This window comes from Numenius arquata, chromosome 10, assembly GCF_964106895.1.
Source record: "Numenius arquata chromosome 10, bNumArq3.hap1.1, whole genome shotgun sequence".
In the NCBI taxonomy this organism is placed as follows: domain Eukaryota; kingdom Metazoa; phylum Chordata; class Aves; order Charadriiformes; family Scolopacidae; genus Numenius; species Numenius arquata.
In genome coordinates, this window is record NC_133585.1 from 37,315,371 (window position 1) to 37,335,872 (window position 20,502).

Below are 20,502 nucleotides of genomic sequence, written 5' to 3' on the forward strand. Positions count from 1 at the left end.
AAACTTCTGATTAACTAGATTCTAACACAGTTAGTTCAGACACAGCATTAAAAGAAGAGTGGTTTTTATATTTCACTGGGATTCTGACACCCAGAGGGCTCTAATAATGACCAGATGTGAAATGGAAGAAATACTTGGGAGCAGTTAATGCCTAACCATAAAAGTCACCATGTGTAAGTCACTGTAGAATGTGATTTGAGCAAGGGCAGTAGGTGTTTTCTTTTTTCTTTTTTTTTTTTTTTTTTTTTTTTTCCCCCAAGGCTCTCTCTGTGTATTCATATGCTGCTAGAAGCAGCAAAGAGGGATGTTTTGATCCAGCCCTGCATCCTGCTCAGGTGGACCTTTATTTGTAATTTTCCTAATGCTTATATCTCTTTTGTTTGAACTGAGTGTGAAGTCAAAGCCAGAAAAAAGTACCTCAGTTTGACAAATAACCGTGCTGCAAGGCCTTCATGTCCTCAGGCCATACTTAGGGATTTTAATGTTTTTCTTGTTCTCAGGTGAGCGTCCTTACCAGTGTCCTTACTGTGACAAAGCTTTTAGCAAGAATGATGGATTGAAGATGCATATTCGTACCCACACAAGGGTAAGTGTAGCTTAGTTTTTATTGTTACTTGAGAATTGTCTATGAATCATGTAGGGGGGAAAAAAGTAAATATTTACTATTTGTGTAGAGATTAGGCTATACCAACCAAGGTATTTTATACTTATCAAAATAAGAGGCAAAGATTCATGTTATTAACTGGTAAATTCTTATTATGACTCCCTTACTGACCTTCTATTTTTTCTGTGTTCAATTTTTTACATGTTGAAATAATAGCAGTACCAGTTTCTTCTTGTTTATAGATATAAAGTAATGCTTGTGATTGTTTACTGAGTAAACAATTCTGAAAAGGCTTGAATTCTTGAAACTTCGGTATCCAGCGCTTTGATTCTTACTGTCTCCTTAGAATCCAGTCACTGTGAGCTTCTGTAGAGGCTGTACTTTACTAACTAATGACAAATATTAAGCTGCAAAATGACTTTATTTAATTTTTATTTAACTCAAGGCAAAATAAAAGGCAAATTGCAGATGTCTCCAAGATTATTTTTGAACCTTGACTCTTAGTTAACACAAAGTTCCCTGTTCTAGGAAAAAGTCTTGCCATGTATGTATATTTACTAGAGGACAAAGATGAGGTCTTGGCTCCACTCAGTCAGCAAAGAGATGGAGAACTGTCTTCAAACAGCCAGATGTGAATTCCCTTAGTGAAGGGAGGTCTACAGGTGAAGTTAGGCTGGTCTAGCATTGAATGTACCACCTGCCTCTGCCCTTCCCATTCACCATAAGAAAACAAACAAAAAGTAAACTGTAGGTTTTAGTAGTATTTCCTTGGGAGCTGTTACTGCTTACAGAAATAAAGGCAGCCTTGAGGCCAAACTGAGAAAATTCTTTATTAGGATATAGGGTGGGTAATAGTTAAGTTAGTAGTCTCCATATGCAAATTTGCACACAGACTAGCTTTCTAAATAAGTAAGGATAAGAGCAATCCTGTTTGTTTAACTTTCTACCATTCTACCTAGGTCTTGACAGTATTAACTGGTGGTCCTAGATAAAGTTTTAGCTTGTGTATCCCAAGCTTTCATTTAAAAGTTATAGTAGTTTGTACAATACAAACTGGTGGTTCGTTGGGAGCAGGCTAATCCCATGTTGTTAATTGTTTCTCCTTCTTTCCAGCTATTAAATCACTTTAGAAAGTGTTGTAAAATATTTTCTGTTGTTACTGTCCCATATTACTCTTTTTGCACCAGGAGAAATTTCATTACCGTATATGTTCTACATGGCTATGAATGGTAGGAGCAGTAAAGAAGACCAGCTCTGAAATAGTGCCAATTTTAATTTTTTCCTAATTTGTCATATAGTTTGAGTAAAAACAGCAAACCCTCCAGCCTCTGTAGGGGAAAAAAAAATAGAGGGAAAAAAAAAGAAAGAATAAGAAGAGGTCCTTAGAGTCTGTAATGAAGTATCTCCACTGACTATAGTGATTTAAATGAGGTTAGAGAACTTTACAAACATTATCTTCATTGCTTAAAAGCTGTAAATTAACTGATAGCAGTTATTTACAGCGGGATTGCATATTCTACAGTCTTAGGAAATGTAGTACCTCAGTGGAGGAAAGCTGTGCATTTTTTCTTGATAACTGTATAATTTTTCAATGGTTGTATATGTCAGTCCTGATTACTGACACAGTGCACATAATAAGGCATTCAGATATATTAACAATCTAAAAACCAAAAAAGTCACTTCAAAGTAGACTTTTTTTTTAATTGCACTGAATGGAAAACTTACAGTTACTCTTCAGCTGAGTGTACTTTCTTGGGATGTTTGTTGCTCTTAGCTATGCTCTGAAACATAATTATGTACCTTAGTAGAGAATTTTGTATTTTATTCTTGTTTGGCTGCTTGCTACTACCTCTTCTATGTAACTTGTTGCTTACATATATTCCCATATGTAATCATATTTTGCCTCTGTTATATGTAAGCAAAAAAAAAAAAAAATCTTTGAAATTTGCAGGCTGGCTCCAAAATGCTTCTATAAAATTGGAATGAAAGACATACTGAGGACTTTAGATTAATATTGAAACAGGAGGAAAAAGAAAATAATTTAAACACTGCTTATGAGTGACAGAAGAACAATTCAATCATTGTTTGTTATTTAGCTAATAGGAAAGGGAAGAGTTAGGAAAATAGATTTTATAGAGTGGAGATTTCTTTTTAATATATGTAGCCGTGATTACACAGACTTTGCATTGCACTAAGAACATAATAAATGTCATTTAAAATGTCTAGACAATGTTCTGCTGTATCATGTAGTCAAAATATCATCCTTACAGAAAGAACAAACTCAATTCACACCAAATGTGATATGAGGGCTTTCATATACTTCAGATATCATGATCATCTAGATCTGAACAGGTCATATTTCAGTTTTCCTTTTTTGTGTGTGAGTGTGCTAAGCAAACTACTGGAAATCTTTACAGTTAGACTAGAGGATTAAAATATGCAGGCACAATGAGATATATATTTTTTTTTTTTTTTTAGACCTTGGGTTGGGGTTTTGATTCTTCTTGCTGCCATGCTGCTTATATGCTATTCCTATTCTGAAGCTTCACAGTGAAGCTCATTTGTGCATGAATAGCATTATGTATTCATTTATCCTCAAATATTTTTACTTTGAGATAATAAGAATCAATATTGATAACATTAACATTACTTGCTCATTTTGAAAACTGAAACCTGTTACGATAACATTGCTTCTCCCAAGTTTCCCTCTTCCTTACACTTCAATACTTTATTCAATATCTGAAGAGAACTGGATAGCTAAAAATTTTAAAGTCTTAGGAGGAAAAAAAGTTGACTAGTAGTACTAATAAAAGCAACAGTATAGAAAGACAAGCTTATTATGAACTTCCACAGGTTTTAAAGTCGGAAGGAGTGGTTGTGCTGAGTCTGTTCTTCTGCAGAACATTATCCATGCAGTACTGTAGGATAATAAGCTGTAGTTTAATTGTTCAGATGAGTAAATATTAGTACAGGTATAGGGAAAGAAATATGTATTTTAGGTGGTGTGATTCAGACGTAAGTGAAAGAACAGTGTAGTGAAGGAAGTTTGGGTATTTGGAAGGAATAAGAAGGAAGAGGGAGAAAGAAAATACTGAGAGGTAAATTGAAAAGAGGCCATTATTTGCAAGAGCACTTGTGTGCTTGGCAGAAATATGAAGATTTATTTAATGCTTGTAGTGGACGGATGCTTGTCAGGAACATAGTGGTTGACATTCAGGATCTCATTATGAGACATTGAACATTTAAATAATCAATTCTTGTGTGTGTTTATGCATGATTTTTAACTTAGCAGTATGTTGAGAGGAAATAAAAAAACCTAGAAAAATATTAGCCAGGAAACAAACAAAAGAGCCCTTTTCAGTAGAGAAAACAGCTGTTTAGCATGGAGGTTATATATAGTAGCTTTATAATATCGCGATTACCTGCCTTGAGGTTTCTCTGAACACAGGGATGCTAGCAAAGCTGTAAGCTGCGCACTCTCCAAGATGCAGAACTACTGACAGTTTCTGCCATGTACTTTAAGACCAGTCAGGTCTGTCATTACTGCATGAGGTGTTCTTTCTTTTCCTCTTTCCTACCATTTCATTCTCAAGCAGGTACATACTACTCCCTGGAGAAAAAGGTGGGAATTCTCCAGTACTTTTGTTCTTTTAGTCAGATTCTGTCTTTACTCTGTTTTGTAGAGGTGATTAAGAGTTATGGTTATCAAGATGGTTTACTTTGCGAGGTTGATAGCCTAACATATTTCTATTTAGTACTGACAGTTGAATTTCCAGCTTTGAGCATTTCAGATCTTTAACCAGGAGCAATATAACCCGAACTGAAAATTCTGAGCTATTCACATGTAAGTCTTCTTTGAAATGAATGCACACAGTCATGTTGTAGCACCTCTCTGGTGCTCAGGGTAGTTCTGGTCTAATTCTTCGTTCTGGAAATGAGAGACTATATGTATGTTATCAAGTAGTACAATGCAGTAGTAGGAATGTAGAAAGAAACAGTTGGCACAGAGAACCTGATGTTTATCTTGTATGTGTTTCAGGGATTTTACTGCAGACTGTGTAGTCTGGTCCTATGGACTGAATGCACAATAGCACTCCCTGGAATGCATTAAAAACCTTCTGGTTTAATTTTTTCCAAAAGGGATCCAGGTCATGCAATCCAAAACATTTTGGAATTGTGCACCAAAGCACAGTAACGGGACATTTGAGAAGTGTGCTTCAAAAGCACATATAAACACTAGAGGACATGTGTTCTATGTACTACATAAGAACTTTTCTAGTGAAGAAAGACTATACCTGTGCAGAAATAGCTTGAAACTCCTCAGCATGATACTAATTCACTAAAACTTGTTCTGTGATCGTAGGCCATTTAAACAAAGACAAAACTAAAGTCTATGAAATAAATGTAGTGTGTTCGGCAATGTTCATTTCTGTCAGTTGTAAGAGGAAAAGCCAGGAAGTCACACTTGAAGTTTCTCTCTTCAGGCAACCGGTGTGTTGACTTTTCAAGACAAATGATTGTAAGGGTGTTGGCTATTCCTTTTCTTACCCTTTCCTATACATGCATTTTATTTTGAAATTTATTCTTGCATGTAGAAGAATTATTGAAAGAATAAATAAAAAGGTGTATAAATCCAGGAGTCATTTTTGTATCAGCTAAACCTAACAATGTGGAAAAAAACTTAATCATAGTACTCTTTCGCAAGGGCTATTCTTGTAAGTATCTTGAAAAAAGAGTCTGGTCTTTTGGCCGGAAAAATTGTCAAGTAGTTTAAAAGTAATAATACGACATCGAACATGGCAAATGTCATTGTAGAGATTAAATCTAGATATATTTTACCAGTGGGATTAAATGTCAAACCTGATCCTATGGATCAGGGAAGGCTGCTGGAAAAATCATTGCAGCGAGTTGATTAAGGTCTGGCAGCTGCTAAACTGAATACAACCTGGGTGGCCACAGGTGTCAGCTCAAACTCTGAAGTAAACAGAGAAGATAAGCCAAAATCCTTATTGACAATGTAAGAAGAAGAGAATACCAACCACCTAATATTAAAATGTCACCTGAGTACTGATTTGTTTCTATGAAAGTAAATGTGTTTTGTTTATGATTTGGTCTTTTGGGATTTTTTACCTTAAGAAGAAGAAATATAACAGCCCAAGAAAACATAAATGAGGAACTCGTTGAAGTCCCTGATGAAATGGATTTACAGATCGTATCAGATTTGAGGAAATAAATGCAAATACATGTAAACTTCTGACCTTCACAGTGCAGTAAACTTCAGGTCTTCTCTAATGATTTATTCAGTGCCTGACATAATATTACATAGTTTAAGCTTAAACATGTACATAAATTATTGTATGTTACTGCAATATAATTGTTAATGTTTGGAAATACGGTCATTGATAGGTACTCAGAGTTATTGTCATGTCAGATTGATGTTTTCATTACTTCTGAAAATGGTAGTTTCATTACAGTTTGTTTCAGTTAAATACGTGGCAGTGATGGAGAACAGAAAGAGTAGAAGCCATTTGCGAATTCTTTTTCATCCCTGGCTTTGACTATTTCATATTTATACTTCAAAGGTATAACAGATACATGTAATTTTTACAGCTTGTTTAAAAATCTGATTTCTGATGTTTGGAAGGCTACTGCCTGTAATGCTCAAATTGTATGTTTCTGAGGTAATGTTTAAAAATTACAGTGGTAGGTACACTAGGTAGGTGTTTCATGCATAAGTGCCTACTATTTAAGAATGCGTTACTCTTTAAATATAAATAAAAAAGCACCTATTGTAAGAAATAGAGCAAATTAACTTATAAGCATATTTTTGTAGCTCTGCAACTGACTTTACTTGTCCACACTTGAAATGCTTGGTCAGTGTGTATTTTTTTATATAGATATGTGTACACATACACATATATATATATACATGTTGCATGGAACTGGCCAATAGATTGGAGTTGATGTTACGTAACTTCTGAACACTTAACCTGTCAGTGCTCACAATACTGTCTAGGAGTCGCTGTCTCCTGTCTTTTCTTGTTCATTTGAAGCTGGGCAGCTTGGATACTGTTAGCAGTGTAGCCTCAAAATTGCAAGGATTGGTGTGATCTAGTGGCCTGAGTATTGGATATGTTTTGAAGTCAACTCTTGAACTTGTCAATCTCACATTTAATTTGTTAGTGGTGGCTGAGAGCATTAGTCTGAAGCTTTTATGAATATGTCTGCATGGGTTGCAGTCATGTAAGTGATGTCAGTGTAGCGATATCCTTAGAAGCTAAGGACTCAAGGCCTGACACAGTATGTCCAACAGCCAACCTTGAGTTAATTTTGAGTTTTACTTATGAATTTTGTGGGAATAGGTATAAGTCATGATAAGCATGGAAGCTAGGCATTCTCCTGTTGAGGTTTTGTTTTCAAGTCAGTGTTTCAACTTGCTGCTGGGATAGTACAAAAAGAAAACTGTCCCCATCTGTGTCCTGAGATAAACAGTCTTTCCAACCCACTCATTTGGAACTTTACACAACCCCCTGTATTCTTTTTTTTTTAAGACAGAAGAATATTAAAGTAAAATACTTAAAAATATGCAAGAACAATATTGACAATTGTTACATAATTTCACTTGTTCTGTGTTTCCCAGGAAGTATTAAGTTTTAAAAAAGGTCACATGTTCCAGAAACAGCATACCATTGCCAAAAATAAAAATATTACATTGCATACTAAATATAGTCTTCTGTGCACATGACAGTGTGTAATGAAATAATATGAGGTGTTGATTGAATTTTGAATTTTTTTCAATATTAGATTTTCTCTATATTTCCCTATTGGTGAGACATGAGTGAGTTCCCAAACATCTGTCTGAGGATGATGACTTTGCCAGTGCTGTGGTTTCCTTGCCTGTGGAATCTGTGTTTGTATACAGCGTATAGAAGGTTTGAATCCCACTGCACCTATATTTTCACACTTTTTTTATGTAATGTTGACTGATTATCATCTTTTCCTCAGAGAGTGAAAAGCTGTATTTTTATATTGATACTGTTCTTTTTCCAAGAGCAGATCAACATCTATTGAGTTTTCATCATGGCTGATTAAATAAACTCTGCTTCACTAAATTTTAGGGGCAGAAATTACTTCAGCAGTTTAAAAAAAACTCAAAGAAACAAAAGCCTGACAGATTGTAGGTAGCAAATAGGCAGAACTAATGTGGAAAATGGGAAGTTATTGGTAAAGTCCAGCTAATTGGATATACCAGAGTTTTTTTAAGAAATAGACCTTTTTTTCTTCTGGCAGGCATTTCAGTGAAGATGCATGTTTTTATTTTCATGACAAATTTTATTCCAGGAATTTCAGATTTACTTTTTTCAAAACACCCAGAACTGAATTGATTGAGAAGTTCTCTAAGAAAAACATCAGTCACTTCTAATAAAAGTGACTTCTTGGTTAAATTTGCCAAAATCCTGTCACAATTGTTTTCAATAGGAAAGTTTCCGTGTTTGCTCTAGTTATCGGAAGTATTTTTTTAAAGGATTTTACTTCTCAGCTGAGGAAATGTGTACTTGTAAAGCGATTGTTTATTTTTAATCATTATAAGATTCAAATCCCTGCTACTTCTGTGGAGTTGTAAGATCATCAGCCTTTGTCTTCCTGTGTCAACATTACTTTAGTAATTTAATGCAAGTCTGATTGTTTAAGTAGGCCTTTGTCTGTGGGTGAGCCACTTGCTATAACTTCCAAAACCTTCCAGTTACTAAGAGAGCATCTTGTTAGTTCTTGCACATTTTTGACACTTAAATACAGAACTGGACTCCATTAACTCGCACCATCTGTGTTCTTAAGCACCTTTGCCTCTCTTCTCAATGGGGGATGTGTTGCTAGTGGTGATGACCTAGCAGAAAGTATCACTTGGTTTTTTCCTGACATTAATCAGCTTAGTCTTTTTTTTTTTTTTTTTATTTTTTTTTTTTAGGGCTGAAATGTAGCTAAACATCAGCTACATAAGCCACCTTTGTTTCAGTAGGCACTTTCCTGCCTTTGTTACTACACTATACCTCAATTCGCAGTCCTTCGATTCAGATGAAAGCTGGTTTTTCAAAAAGAATTGAGCAATACATTGTGTGTCACCACTTCATTGATAGTTAAACCACCCATCACTCTTCTTAAACGTAAAAAAAAACAAAACCTGTGCATTGACACTGGAATTTGCTGAGGCTCAAAGGTCTATTACCACAGCTGCTCTCTAACAGGTTTTCTTGTAAAGAATGACTCGCTTGGCCTGGCCCTCAGCGTGGTCTGACACTCTCTGTGGGGAGTTTCTACACCAAGCAGAAAGATCCGTCTGATTCTCTAGGACTTCTGTTACTGATTCATTGCTGTTCTGCTTAACTTCTGGTAGAAGTTTGCTATTAGTGAGGCCACAAGGTAGGTTGTGGGTTGCTTATGGGTATGCATCATGAACCCTGTGTTAGGCCAGACTCTTTCCAGTCCCCTCACATCATGCTTTTCAGGCTATTGTAGCCCTGAGCCTTCAGTGCACATTCAGGTAGGGGTTTTGACAGGTTGATACCTGTTCTGGTCACTATCTTTGATACATGCCACATACAACTCCCTGAAGAGCTCCTTAGTGTGATTTTAGGGACACGTCAACATTAATAATAAGTAATAATTGAAAAAAAGTGTTACTGGTATTAGGACAAGTCTTAAAACACACAAAGCAAAGGGTTTGTGTGAAATATGCAGGTGTCTTAAACTTAACCTCATTCCCTTGATGCCTAAGGTACCCTTTAGATAATAACTCCTGAAGTCTGTGTTTGTCACTGTCCTCCTGTGATTAACAGTACTGTCTTTTCTGTGTTTTCAGGTTGGCAAAGCTATAGGATTTCCAGGATTCTGTTTGAGAAGTCAGCTCTTGGGAGCTGCAAGCCTGACTAGTAGATTTTAATGTTGTTTGGCTGGTCATATTTGTTCATTCTAGGCTATGATTTTTCATTCTTGCTGATTTTTTCAAAACAATTTTTTTTTTTACTAACCTTGTAGTCAAGTGATAATACAAATACACGTAACAGCAAATGATATTTATTAATACAAATATTTTCAATTTCTCCACAAAAGGTTTGAAAGCAGCTAGTGTTACTGTATCTACATCTCATATGTAGACAATATAGGACTTTCTCTTTGGGAGCAAAGGAAACCTCTTTGTTTTAGAATAATGAAAGCAATTAAAAACAAGGAAAAAAAAAGCTAGATGAACTAAAGGATCGTCTGCAATCACTGTAGTAAATTAATTTAACCAAAAAAGAAAAGAAGAAACACCCCTGAGTGTGGATTCAGCCCAGTTTTAACTTGCTCCTGCCGCCTTGGAAAGTTACTAGAACTGTTCTTAACTCTCATTTATTTGAATCTTCAGCTATGATTTATTTGGATATAGTACTGTCTAGATTATGTCTTTCTTGCTGTTGCTGTTGAGCTCATGTGATAGCTTTTTAAAACTGAATTTAGAGCTATTTGGAGATACTCATATCAAAGTCATTCATGTGTAATCACTTTTACCAGGTTTACAGAAACAACCACATGCATTAGTGCTAAGCTAATATACATAACGTATTTATATTTCTTAAGGGAGATACAGTCAACTGCAGCGGCAGTTAGCAGTTCAAATATTCTGTGTAAGTATTTCCATTTGCCGTGGTTGCAGGATACTCTGTACACGTTCTATCAATCTGTTAAAGGTGGCGTCAAATGGCTTTGAGAATTTGTCGTGTTCTGATGTCTTTCTAATGCAAAGCACAATTTGCATAGAATCCAAGGTAGTCATTTATGATTTGGCTATCCACAGACAGATGAAGTACATATTGCAGGCACTGTTTTATTTGTCGCAGTTGTAAAATGTTGAATTCCTTTCAGTTTTAACATAGTGAAGCGAAAATCATCAGAAATGGGAGCTTCAGTCTTACAACGAAGCACCTTGCAGAATACCAAGGCCCATTTGCGCTCTCCTTGGCCTTTCTTTGTTTAGGGGCAGGAAGGTTATAAAGCCTGACCTACATATTTCTATTTATACCTCATATCCTTAAAAATGTAATGTTAAATCACTGCAGTATCAGCTACATCCTGTCTCTCTCATTCTTCCTCCTCCCTTCCTCATTTATATCATCAGTAAAAGAAAACACGTGTAATCCTTTGGCTTTGCTGCCACCGTAGTCATGGCCCAGCAGATGCTTTTTGAACAGAGGGTAGATTTATAGTACTAGCAGTTGCTAACTCCTCTGAAGTCAGACTTATATGATCTTCCCAATGCCCTCCTGTTTTGTTGACAGTTAGCAGGTTATTCCCTTTGCTTGGTGATTTAAATTTGTCCAGCTTTCTTCCAAACTCATCGTTGGTCCCTGTTGTCCTTTTGTGGTGGCATTGACTTTTTTTCAGACTTATTGCTGTGGATTTTATCTATGATTTTTCTGTACATGTTTAGAGCAGTGGTGGTTATGACAAGCCAACATCATCTTTTCCATGTTATAAGTGTTGCCTTCTCCAAGTATTGTGCAATGGAAATTTGATACGAGGGGAAGAAGGGAAAGAGAGAAGACAAAAAGCACAGAATGTTTTGTTTTGAAGAAATTGATCTCTGAGAATGATGTCTTCTTCAAAACCGACAGAAAGTCTTTTTCTCTGGAGAGAAAGTTAAGGCCAAGTTTTGATCTGGACAACACTACTGATTTTACTGAAACAGACACAAATGTGAATGAAGGGCAGCTTAGCTTAGTGGAGAGAGGGGAGAGGGGGCTGGTGTGAATCAGAATTGTCTGCTGAAGTCACTGGAATATACAGATGTAAGGAATCTAAAATTAGATCAAAGTCAGCTTTGGATGCATTTCATGCACTACATATGTGAATTTGAATACAAATGCCAAGGGAATGGTTAGATATACCCTTTTTTTTGCCATAGAGAGTAATACAAATAGCTAAACATAACCCTGGGGAAGATATTACAGCCTGCGCTTGTGACTTCAGCTTCCCAGAGTTTATAATGGCTCTTTCTCAGAAATGGAATACTGAAGTCCTTTTAACTCTGAAATGAATAAGATAATTATAACCAAGTTAACTCTTCAGATACCTGAAGAACAAGATGATAAAAAGGGAGCAAGTTCACCTGGTACGGTTTGCAATAATGGATGTTTTCACAGGTCTTTAAGATGTACACATCGTATACTTTACTTTGCAATTTCTGTGGAACAACCTACACAGAGAGAGGCTGTTTTCAGAGAACTCACAGAAAATGTGGTTTATGTTAACCACAATGCAAAACTTAAGGGGGCGTTGCAGAAACCTGCTTTTCATATGGCTTATTTGTACATTTCTGTAAAAATTACAGACCTGCTCCGTGAATTCTGTAGTCTTCTTTTAGCAAAGTTCCCTGTGACATGAAGTTTTTGGTCCAGGTAATGATTTTTTATTTTTTTTTAAGATCAGCTCAGATCTTTTTTAGGTAATTTGTTATGTTTTTCTCTATACTGAAGAGTCATGGAAATTACAAAATTAAGATAATGATGAAAACCCACAAAGATGATAAACGTATGTAAGGAGGATCTTCCACAAAAAACCTCATTAGTGGCTTCCCTTTAGGCCAGTTTGATTATATGCAGCTTGGCACCATGTACTCAACCTGTGTCAGTAGAAAGATTTGTCTTGCATCGTACTGAAATTCAATTTATTTATCTCATGGCTTACTCAAATCTGAAATAGAAATTGCTGGGGAACTGCTTTTCCCTGTGTATACAGCTTATGACCTGTTTATGGTGAGCTAGAGGATTCCTTCCACTGAAAGCTGGGATGTTTCTGTCTATGACACTGCCTTTCTAGGAAGCCTCATGGGAGGATAGTCCATCGCAACTAGAGCAAAACGAAGAACCCAGTCAGTCTTCACCCCTGCTGAGGTCTCTGTACCTCTGAAGAGCTGCTCTAAAGACAGAACTTGGGACTTACCAGAACAACACTGATTTATAGTCCATTGCATGGTTTATGCTGAGTACCTGGCAGGATTCAGCAATATATGGAGAACTGATTGTCCCGTACATACTAAGAATAGGAATTCAATAACCAGAGATTTTTTTCACTTTGTAGCTTCAACACCTAACCTGAGTTATTCCTTCTCGCTTATCCTTGGATCCCATGTTATTTCCCAAAAGACCGTTAAGATTGCTGCCTATTATTTGCTAATTCACAGACTTAGCATTTTTATTGCCTATTGATTTTCAGTCTTTGTTTTCAATTTAATTTAGTAAAAAATGTTTACTTTGTTGCCTAAAATACCCATCTTTAGAACTTAAGCAATACAGAATTAGGGACCATAGTAAAAAGTAGGATAAAAGTGGAGTAAGTGTAATTGTTTGATTCAAAATAAAGGTGCCTCTAGAGCATCAAAATTTTAGTGAGGCAATGTGCAGTGTCATAATACTAAATTTTAGACTGAATTAATTTATTTAAATGGTTTTTTTCTGTACAATGTTTTTGTAACTAGTGGAATAAAGGAAGAATTACATCTTATATAAAAGTTTCTATATTGAAGAAGAAAACCTATATAAGTGGTTTTCCATACATATCTCTAATTATTTATTTGATGTCAGTGAGCTTGCAACTTTTATAACATCATGTGTTACAGTAGCTGCTAACCAATAGTTCTAATAAAAATACAGATGGCTTGGTTGCCATCTGCACTTCTTTTGAGATTCTGCAATGAATATGTGATTAACCTCCTGTCACCACGTTTCAAAATAAGTTTTTTTTTTTTTCTCTACCACAAGCTTTCCTTGTACCCTACTTCCTCCCCTCACCTCTTCCTCTGCTTGGAAACATGCTAACAAACCTGAGGTTTTTATAGACATCTTACTTGACTTTATGCTTTAAACTTTTGTGGAGGATAAAGGAAAGTACATTGGAATTTTATGTTTCTGTACCTTTCACATTACAAAAACCAGACTCCCAAAATGGCTGGGATTGAAAGACTGGAACAGATAATTAATTCATAAGTGGGTGTTGAAGTGGAAACTGTCAGGACACAGCTTTCCCAGCTTTCACTTAATCATTTGTAAGTTGTTTTCTGTTGTTTTCACTGACTGTAATCCCTTAGAGAGAATATAAAACTTGCACCATCCAGCATGGAATTCCACTCCTTTAATGACTTGGGCTCTGTCTTGACTCACTTTCACTCACTGTTGTCATTTCATACAGGAAAAGCCGTACCAATGTTCAGAGTGTAACAAGGCTTTCAGTCAAAAGCGAGGACTAGATGAGCACATGAGAACCCACACCGGAGAGAAGCCGTTTCAGTGTGATGTGAGTTGATCTGTCCCTTTGTCTTCTTGACTTCAGTGCAGCAGCAGGACTTAACTGCAGTGAGACTACGGCCTTGCACCTATTGGTTGTGGCATAAAGTTACACATTGTATGGTATTTGATTACCTAAGTAATGAAATACCATTCAGGGAGTTTTATGTACCCTCTTCAGTTGCCAAGAGCATTGCACACCCTTTTATTTTATGGTTTTGGATCCCTTAAGAGTTATTTTCACCATTATTAATGCAATTTGGATGTTGCAAGTTACAAATTCATGCTGTTGGGGTTATAGGAAAAGGCATTTAATTCATTACGTGGAATCTGAATGCTTCTGATGTTGTTCAATGACACAAAAATAATTCAGAATTTCCAATTTCTGTTTAGTGAAATTTGGTCTGATATTTTCAACATCTGCTTGTAATTGGTTTGTTTTTTTATTGTTCAATGAAGAAATCGTGGATGCTTTGTATGCTTGCAGTGCTGAGACACAGCATATCGTCTTACAGTTCATAGATCACTGTCAAGTACCTTTCATTCAGCGTCCCCCATCCTGCATACAGTGTATCTCACAGCTTTTGGAAGGTAGGCGGGGAGGCTGAATATGCAGAAACTGTTTGAAAAGAATGTCTTTCAGAATTATCAAATGCCAGAATTTGAGTTGTTGCTCGAGGATTTAGAGAAGGGCATCAGAATAGAGTGTAGAATTATGCTTTGTTTTGTGATACTAGTTTTTAATGAGCTAGTCACAAGGGAGCTGCCGGCTTTCAGTTGTATCCTAGATGGCTCAGTCTGAACAGTTGTAATTTTGTTCACAAATTTCTAAAATTAGGTGCAAAATTAGAATAACCACTTGGCATGAAAGTCGTAAGTTGTTAATTGATCTGGCTTCTAATAAATAATCTGGTGACATTTCATTGACAATAAAATGTATTAATTTAATGAAAAATTTCAGCTACAATATTTTTCTGATGTCTACGAGTCAGGAGATTTGCTGTATTCTTTTGGGATAATCTCAGCCTGGCTGTAGACAGTACCTTGAGGATTTCTCTAATTCCAAATCATAGTCAATAACTTTTTCAGCTTTCAGATTGCTGTACTGTTTATCAGTGGTTGGCTAGCATGCACTGTAAATGCAACTTTTCCCACACTGTGGATCCAAGATTTGCTGGTTTTGGATTCACAGTGTGCTTTTTCAGACCAATTTGTGATGGTGATTATATTTTTTTTTTCTGTTTTTAATTGAAAATAAGAGCTTTACTGCTTCAACTATTCCTTCAATTTTCCTCACTAATAAGATAGAACTGTATTTTCCCAAATCATAGTATTTCTAGAAACAGCTGTAATCTCTGTCTAGTCCTAGTCCTTCTCTGAGAATTTTTATGTACCTTCATTTACTGGACATTTTTTTTTATACTTTAGATTATTGCCATGTTTCACCAAAACTATTCCTCAGTGCTAGTCTTTTGCCAGTGGCACAGTGCAAAGATTGCTGACTTTTTGAGGTTTGAACATTAACAGCAGCTCCTTCTACTGTTCATTCATACGCTTTTCAGTTGTCCAGGTGCCTACCATGATCTGCTGGTAGATGCACACTTGGAAGGTGCTGAAAGTTTTGTTTTCGATAGTTACTCCTTGTTTCATCTAGGTTCCACTTCTGCAGATGCTGAGGACATAGTAAATGTCACTGAGAGCAGACCATTCCTGCAGAGCTGTGTTGCACATTGCATGTTACCAGATGTTTCAGCAGAAGTTACAGGAAAACCAGTAGTGGACATTTACAGAAGAATGTACCCATGGGAGACGTTTACTGTTGGCTCCCCAGTGCTAAAGATGGCTTTTTACACTCCAGTATTCTCACTTACAATTTTTATCCTGCTAAAGATAGCTGTAGATGTTCTCATTATTTTCCTTATAATGAATTGAGTGGTAATTTATGGCAACAACTTCCACAAATTCTTAACTGTGGGAAGAGATTTTTGGGGAGGGGAGAGTGTCAGGTTAATGGAATGGAATTTCAATAACTGTCTTTTAGTTCTTTCATTAGCAGAAAGGGTTAATAACTATTCCATTCATTGCTTTCTGTACATGTGCCGTGTTCCTTCTTAGTTAACTTCTCTGAAGTTGTTTCTCTTTCCAACGCTTTGCATGACGAGTTCCCATGTTCATAATTTTTTCTTTGTTATTATTTTCTGGATTTTTTTCCGTATTTCCATTCCATGTTTTTAAGGGGCGAAGGCATAGTGTTGGCACGTCCTTACTCATTAAAGTAATTGGAAAAGCCCCTAAGTCCAATGCCCAGACCTACTAAGAATCCTGTATAGGTGAAAAACAGGCTATTTTTTTAATGATTAGCATATTCATAAATGTAATCATAACTGAAGCCACACTGAAAGACAAAAGTCTTAAGAGAATTGAGGGGTTTGGTCTCTTTTCCTAGCTGGCATTAGAAGCAGTCATAGAAACTATTCAGCTCTTCTAATTAACATATTAACATTTGGTCTCAGAATCTTCTTTATTTCTTAGTACCATTAGCATTTACAAACAGAAATTGCCTTCAGAAGTGAAGAAAAAAACCTTTCGGCTATTGGGGGAAAAAAAAAAAAGAAATGTATTTTATGGGCTCAAGAATAGGCTTCACTTGACAACGCACCTCTCCCCCACCCAGTATAAACTATTACACACCAATTTTTTTGGACTGCGTTTTTGCTTTAAACAGAATTTTCTTCCAGAATCAGAAGTAAAAGCCATATCTTCTCTTCCTCTGTAACTCTCCTCTCTCTCAGGCATTTGGAACAGACGTTACAATACAGGATTTTGTGTGACATGTAAAAGTAATCCTTGTACCCTGTTTGAAGGTGCTACACTTCATTTATGTGGCTATTTCTGTGTCTTATCCGTCAACAAAAGCATATTCAGAACTAACTGTTAATGACTCAAAGCTCTCACAGCCCATTGATAGTTGTGGAAATTGAATATTCCCATTCTAAGGTGAAAATTCTAGTAAATATCATATAGGAAAGTGAAAATAACTGAAATATGGAAATACAAAACGTTTTTGTTTTTTTTTTCCCTAGTATATTAGACTTCTGTCATCTGAGGACCAGCCTGTGTTTTAGTGGAAGGCCAACTGAACTTTAGTTGCCTCAGAGACAACAGATTATTCTTTGGGGGCAGAAGGGTCAGGTACTGCCTGTCCTGGTTTCTTTCCAGTACAGTATTTTCCTCCACTCTGCCTTTAGTTGACCCTACACTTACTTTTAGATGTCAGTCTTTTCCATCCTCCCTACTCCATCAAAACTTTGATCATTTTGAAGAGATTAATGAGAGTTCAGGTGCCCATTAGCAAGCATGGCTGTAAATCTATAAAATATCAGTCTTGCTTATAAAATTAAATATGAAGTAAATTCTTAGAAAAACCCCAAACTTTTATGTATAAGCACAGCACAAGACATAACATATCTTTAAGTAATGATCCTGTGCATTCCATGTTCTTTTTGAAAAAGTTAGGTAGTTAGAGCATGCTAGACCCTTCACATTATATTAGTTGTTACATGAGCATTTTAACTGAAAGAAAAGTGTACTTTAGGACTGTGTTATATGCTGTTTACTTTAGAAATGAAGAGGTGTGTGTAAGATACACAGAACACATATGTATCTTGCATGTGTGTATATCATTGATCGGCTTCTTGGCTTCCCAAAAACATGTTGTGTTTACAAGTATGTGATACTTTTAACATGTTGAGACTTGTGAGCAAGCACGATGGTTATGATTAGATAAACATTAGGAGTTCACTTTGTGTGTTCCGTGGAAGAGGAATAGACAATGGTACTTGGCAAAAGCAATATTAAGACCTGACCAGTGGATGCTGTAAGTGACATTCACTGTTGCATAACAAAAGGGTGATTGTTGCTTGAGTCTGAAAGAGCTAATTACACATTTAGGGGGAAAAAAGTTGAAGAGTTACAGTTGCTGTATAAAAGTCTTCGGAATTACATCATGTCATAAATTCTAAACTGTTCCATTGCAACAGCACATTCAGTGTTCTTGTCTGGGGAAAAACTTTTTTGGTACAAAACTTGCCTCTGGCAATTGCCTTTTTTTATGGTCAATGTATGGTTTTGCCTTAATTGGGATAAAATACATATACTGCAGGTCAAGATCATCTACGTGGATAGTCACTTCTATTTCTCTGTCTTGATTTCAAAAGGAGTCAGTAATCATTCAGCATTTTCATTACTAGTTTGATACCAAAATGAATTTAAAACTTCATTTTTTTTAAAGAGGGATTGTGCTGGGCTCCTTGAGTTTCCTCTGCATGGAAGACATTTTTGTTTGGAATGAACGTGGAATTCTACGATTGTAAGCTTTTGGATGTTTGTTCTTATTTAATTATATGACTCTTGCCTACTTCAGTTAAATCAGGAGCATGCTTTCTTTTTCAAGAAGTTTACGATAAGTACCTGGATGGAAGGTGAATGTGACAATATAACTGCATGATTTCCATTGACTTAATGTCTTGCCTACAGATTCTTAATTTTTTATTCTAACTTCTCTTGGCCGAACTTTTAAACTTGTTCTTAACCTTTCATTTTGACTTCGGTATAGGAATCTTTGTAAGAAGTGATGGTTTTAGCATGGCAGAGCCCCTCATCCCTCTACCCATTTATTCAAATGGCAGAATGAACTGGACTGCTTGGAGTACAGTGGAGGAAAGGAAGCAGCACACCAGATAATACAGCAAAGGAATTGCACCTTCATTTGCCAGATGTCTTCTGTTTTCTTGGCCAGGCAGAGGAAGATTGGAACAATGACTTTTCCTCTACAATAATTACTTTCTTGCAGCCTTCAGACCCTCTTTTTTTCTCATTCCTCCCTCCTTGTAACTGAGCAATTTGAACTGATTTTTTAGGAACTCACAGATGTCATTCTGGAGGTCAGGGAAGAAATATTTCATTTTAGGTTGAATTGACAGAGGCTTGTGACACTTTGTCATAATTTTTGCTGCATCCCAGGTAGAATAATAGGTTTTAAAAGAAAAAACACAATGTAACCGGGACAGCTCGGTGTGTTGATACTTTGAAGATTGGGTCTTTTTTCCCCCCCTTTTTTTATCGCTGTGCCTGTGGTACCACTGTTAATGTACAACAGACGTTATAAAAGACAGAATGATAATCTCTAAGGTGCTCTCTGAAGCAGTTATTCTTCCAAAGATGAGCTCATTTATTAAGTATTGCAGGTATGTGTGGCTGTGGCCTCAGTGATGTAATATAAGGAGCATTATACGTGCTTGAAGTTTTAAGACTTCTTGTGTCTTTGTCTTCACTGCCTTAGGTTTGCGATCTGTCCTTCAGCCTGAAGAAAATGCTGATCCGACACAAGCTGACTCACAACCCCAATCGACCGATGGCAGAATGCCAGCTTTGCCACAAGAAGTTTACAAGAAATGACTACCTCAAAGTGCACATGGAAAATGTCCATGGTGAAACTGACAGCTAATTACAGTGTGTGTGAGAATTGATCTCACATTCCACTGTGCTCCATTTGTACATGTACAAACTCCAGACTTCTCACCTGACTAGTAAGCATAGTCAGGAGAAACAACTGTAATGTATTCACATGTTATTTTTCCCCACTTTTTAAAAAATATTCTAGTAGGATGAGAACCAAAGAAGGACATTCACCTGAAATAAAACATGGCTTGAAAATACAAAAGTTGAAGATAAAAAGATAAAAGAACTTTGGGAAAATTTTATCCTCATTTAAAAAAAAAAAAAAAAAGGCTTTAAGCAAACTTCACCTTCTCAATTACAGCCTTAGAAACTTAGATATTGGTAGTGTTACCTGGAAAGCCTACACGTTTGGAACGGAACCCTTGGCTGTCTGCAAATGTATTTCTGTGTCTAAGCTTCAAGACTCCATTAAAATTCTTTAATTTGAAACCATGCAGAATTTGTCATTCTCATTGACTGTTGATTGCATCCACGCATATTTTATTCAGATCTTAATTCTGCATTTTGTTACAACATGATTTTGTCTCATTTTATTTACAGCTTTCTCATTACTAGATGAAACTCATTAACCTGAATTGGTTCTTGAGATGCCAAAACGTATGGGTACAGAAACTGTGGAAATCTATCACGATAAGTATTTCTGTATGAGCATTGAGGAGGGTGTATTTCTTCTGGTTAGATGAAACAAGACTGAAGTGAAAACTTTGAGCAATTTAGTTTAAGTACTATATTCATACTCATCATTGTGACGGGCAAGACAAGTGAAAAGACATCTTAACAGAGTGGCTTAAGCAGCTACAGTTGCCTAGTCTAACATGTACGTGATTTCCTGGTGAACAGCTGGTTCCTAGAGTGTTTCTTCCTGTTGAATCAGGTGCCCTGGATTTTTTCATCCTACTTAACTACCTTGATTTTCTTAATTCTATTAATGAGCACTTGGAAAAATACTGCTTTACAACTAAGTAACAATCAAATTCTTCATGTTATCAGATTGTTTACTGCAGTAAAACTCTTGAAAAAGAGTTCCCACAGGCCCTCTTGTACCACAGCTAGATAACCAAA

At 36.2% G+C, this 20,502-nt stretch overlaps 1 protein-coding gene across 4 annotated transcripts in view; it reads left to right on the forward strand.

The window, feature by feature from the left end:
• Positions 1-19,875, forward strand: part of PRDM5 (PR/SET domain 5) — an 84,197-nt gene extending 64,322 nt beyond the window's left edge. For 3 of the 4 annotated variants that reach the window (XM_074154676.1, XM_074154677.1, XM_074154678.1), the window contains 3 exons: positions 501-586; positions 13,826-13,930; positions 19,262-19,875. In XM_074154676.1, the coding sequence (XP_074010777.1) occupies positions 501-586; positions 13,826-13,930; positions 19,262-19,426 (356 nt within the window). In that variant the 3' untranslated portion in view covers positions 19,427-19,875. The remainder of the gene's footprint in view (positions 1-500; positions 587-13,825; positions 13,931-19,261) is intronic. The other variant, XM_074154680.1, reaches the window with a different exon arrangement.
• The last annotated feature ends 627 nt before the right edge of the window (positions 19,876-20,502 follow it).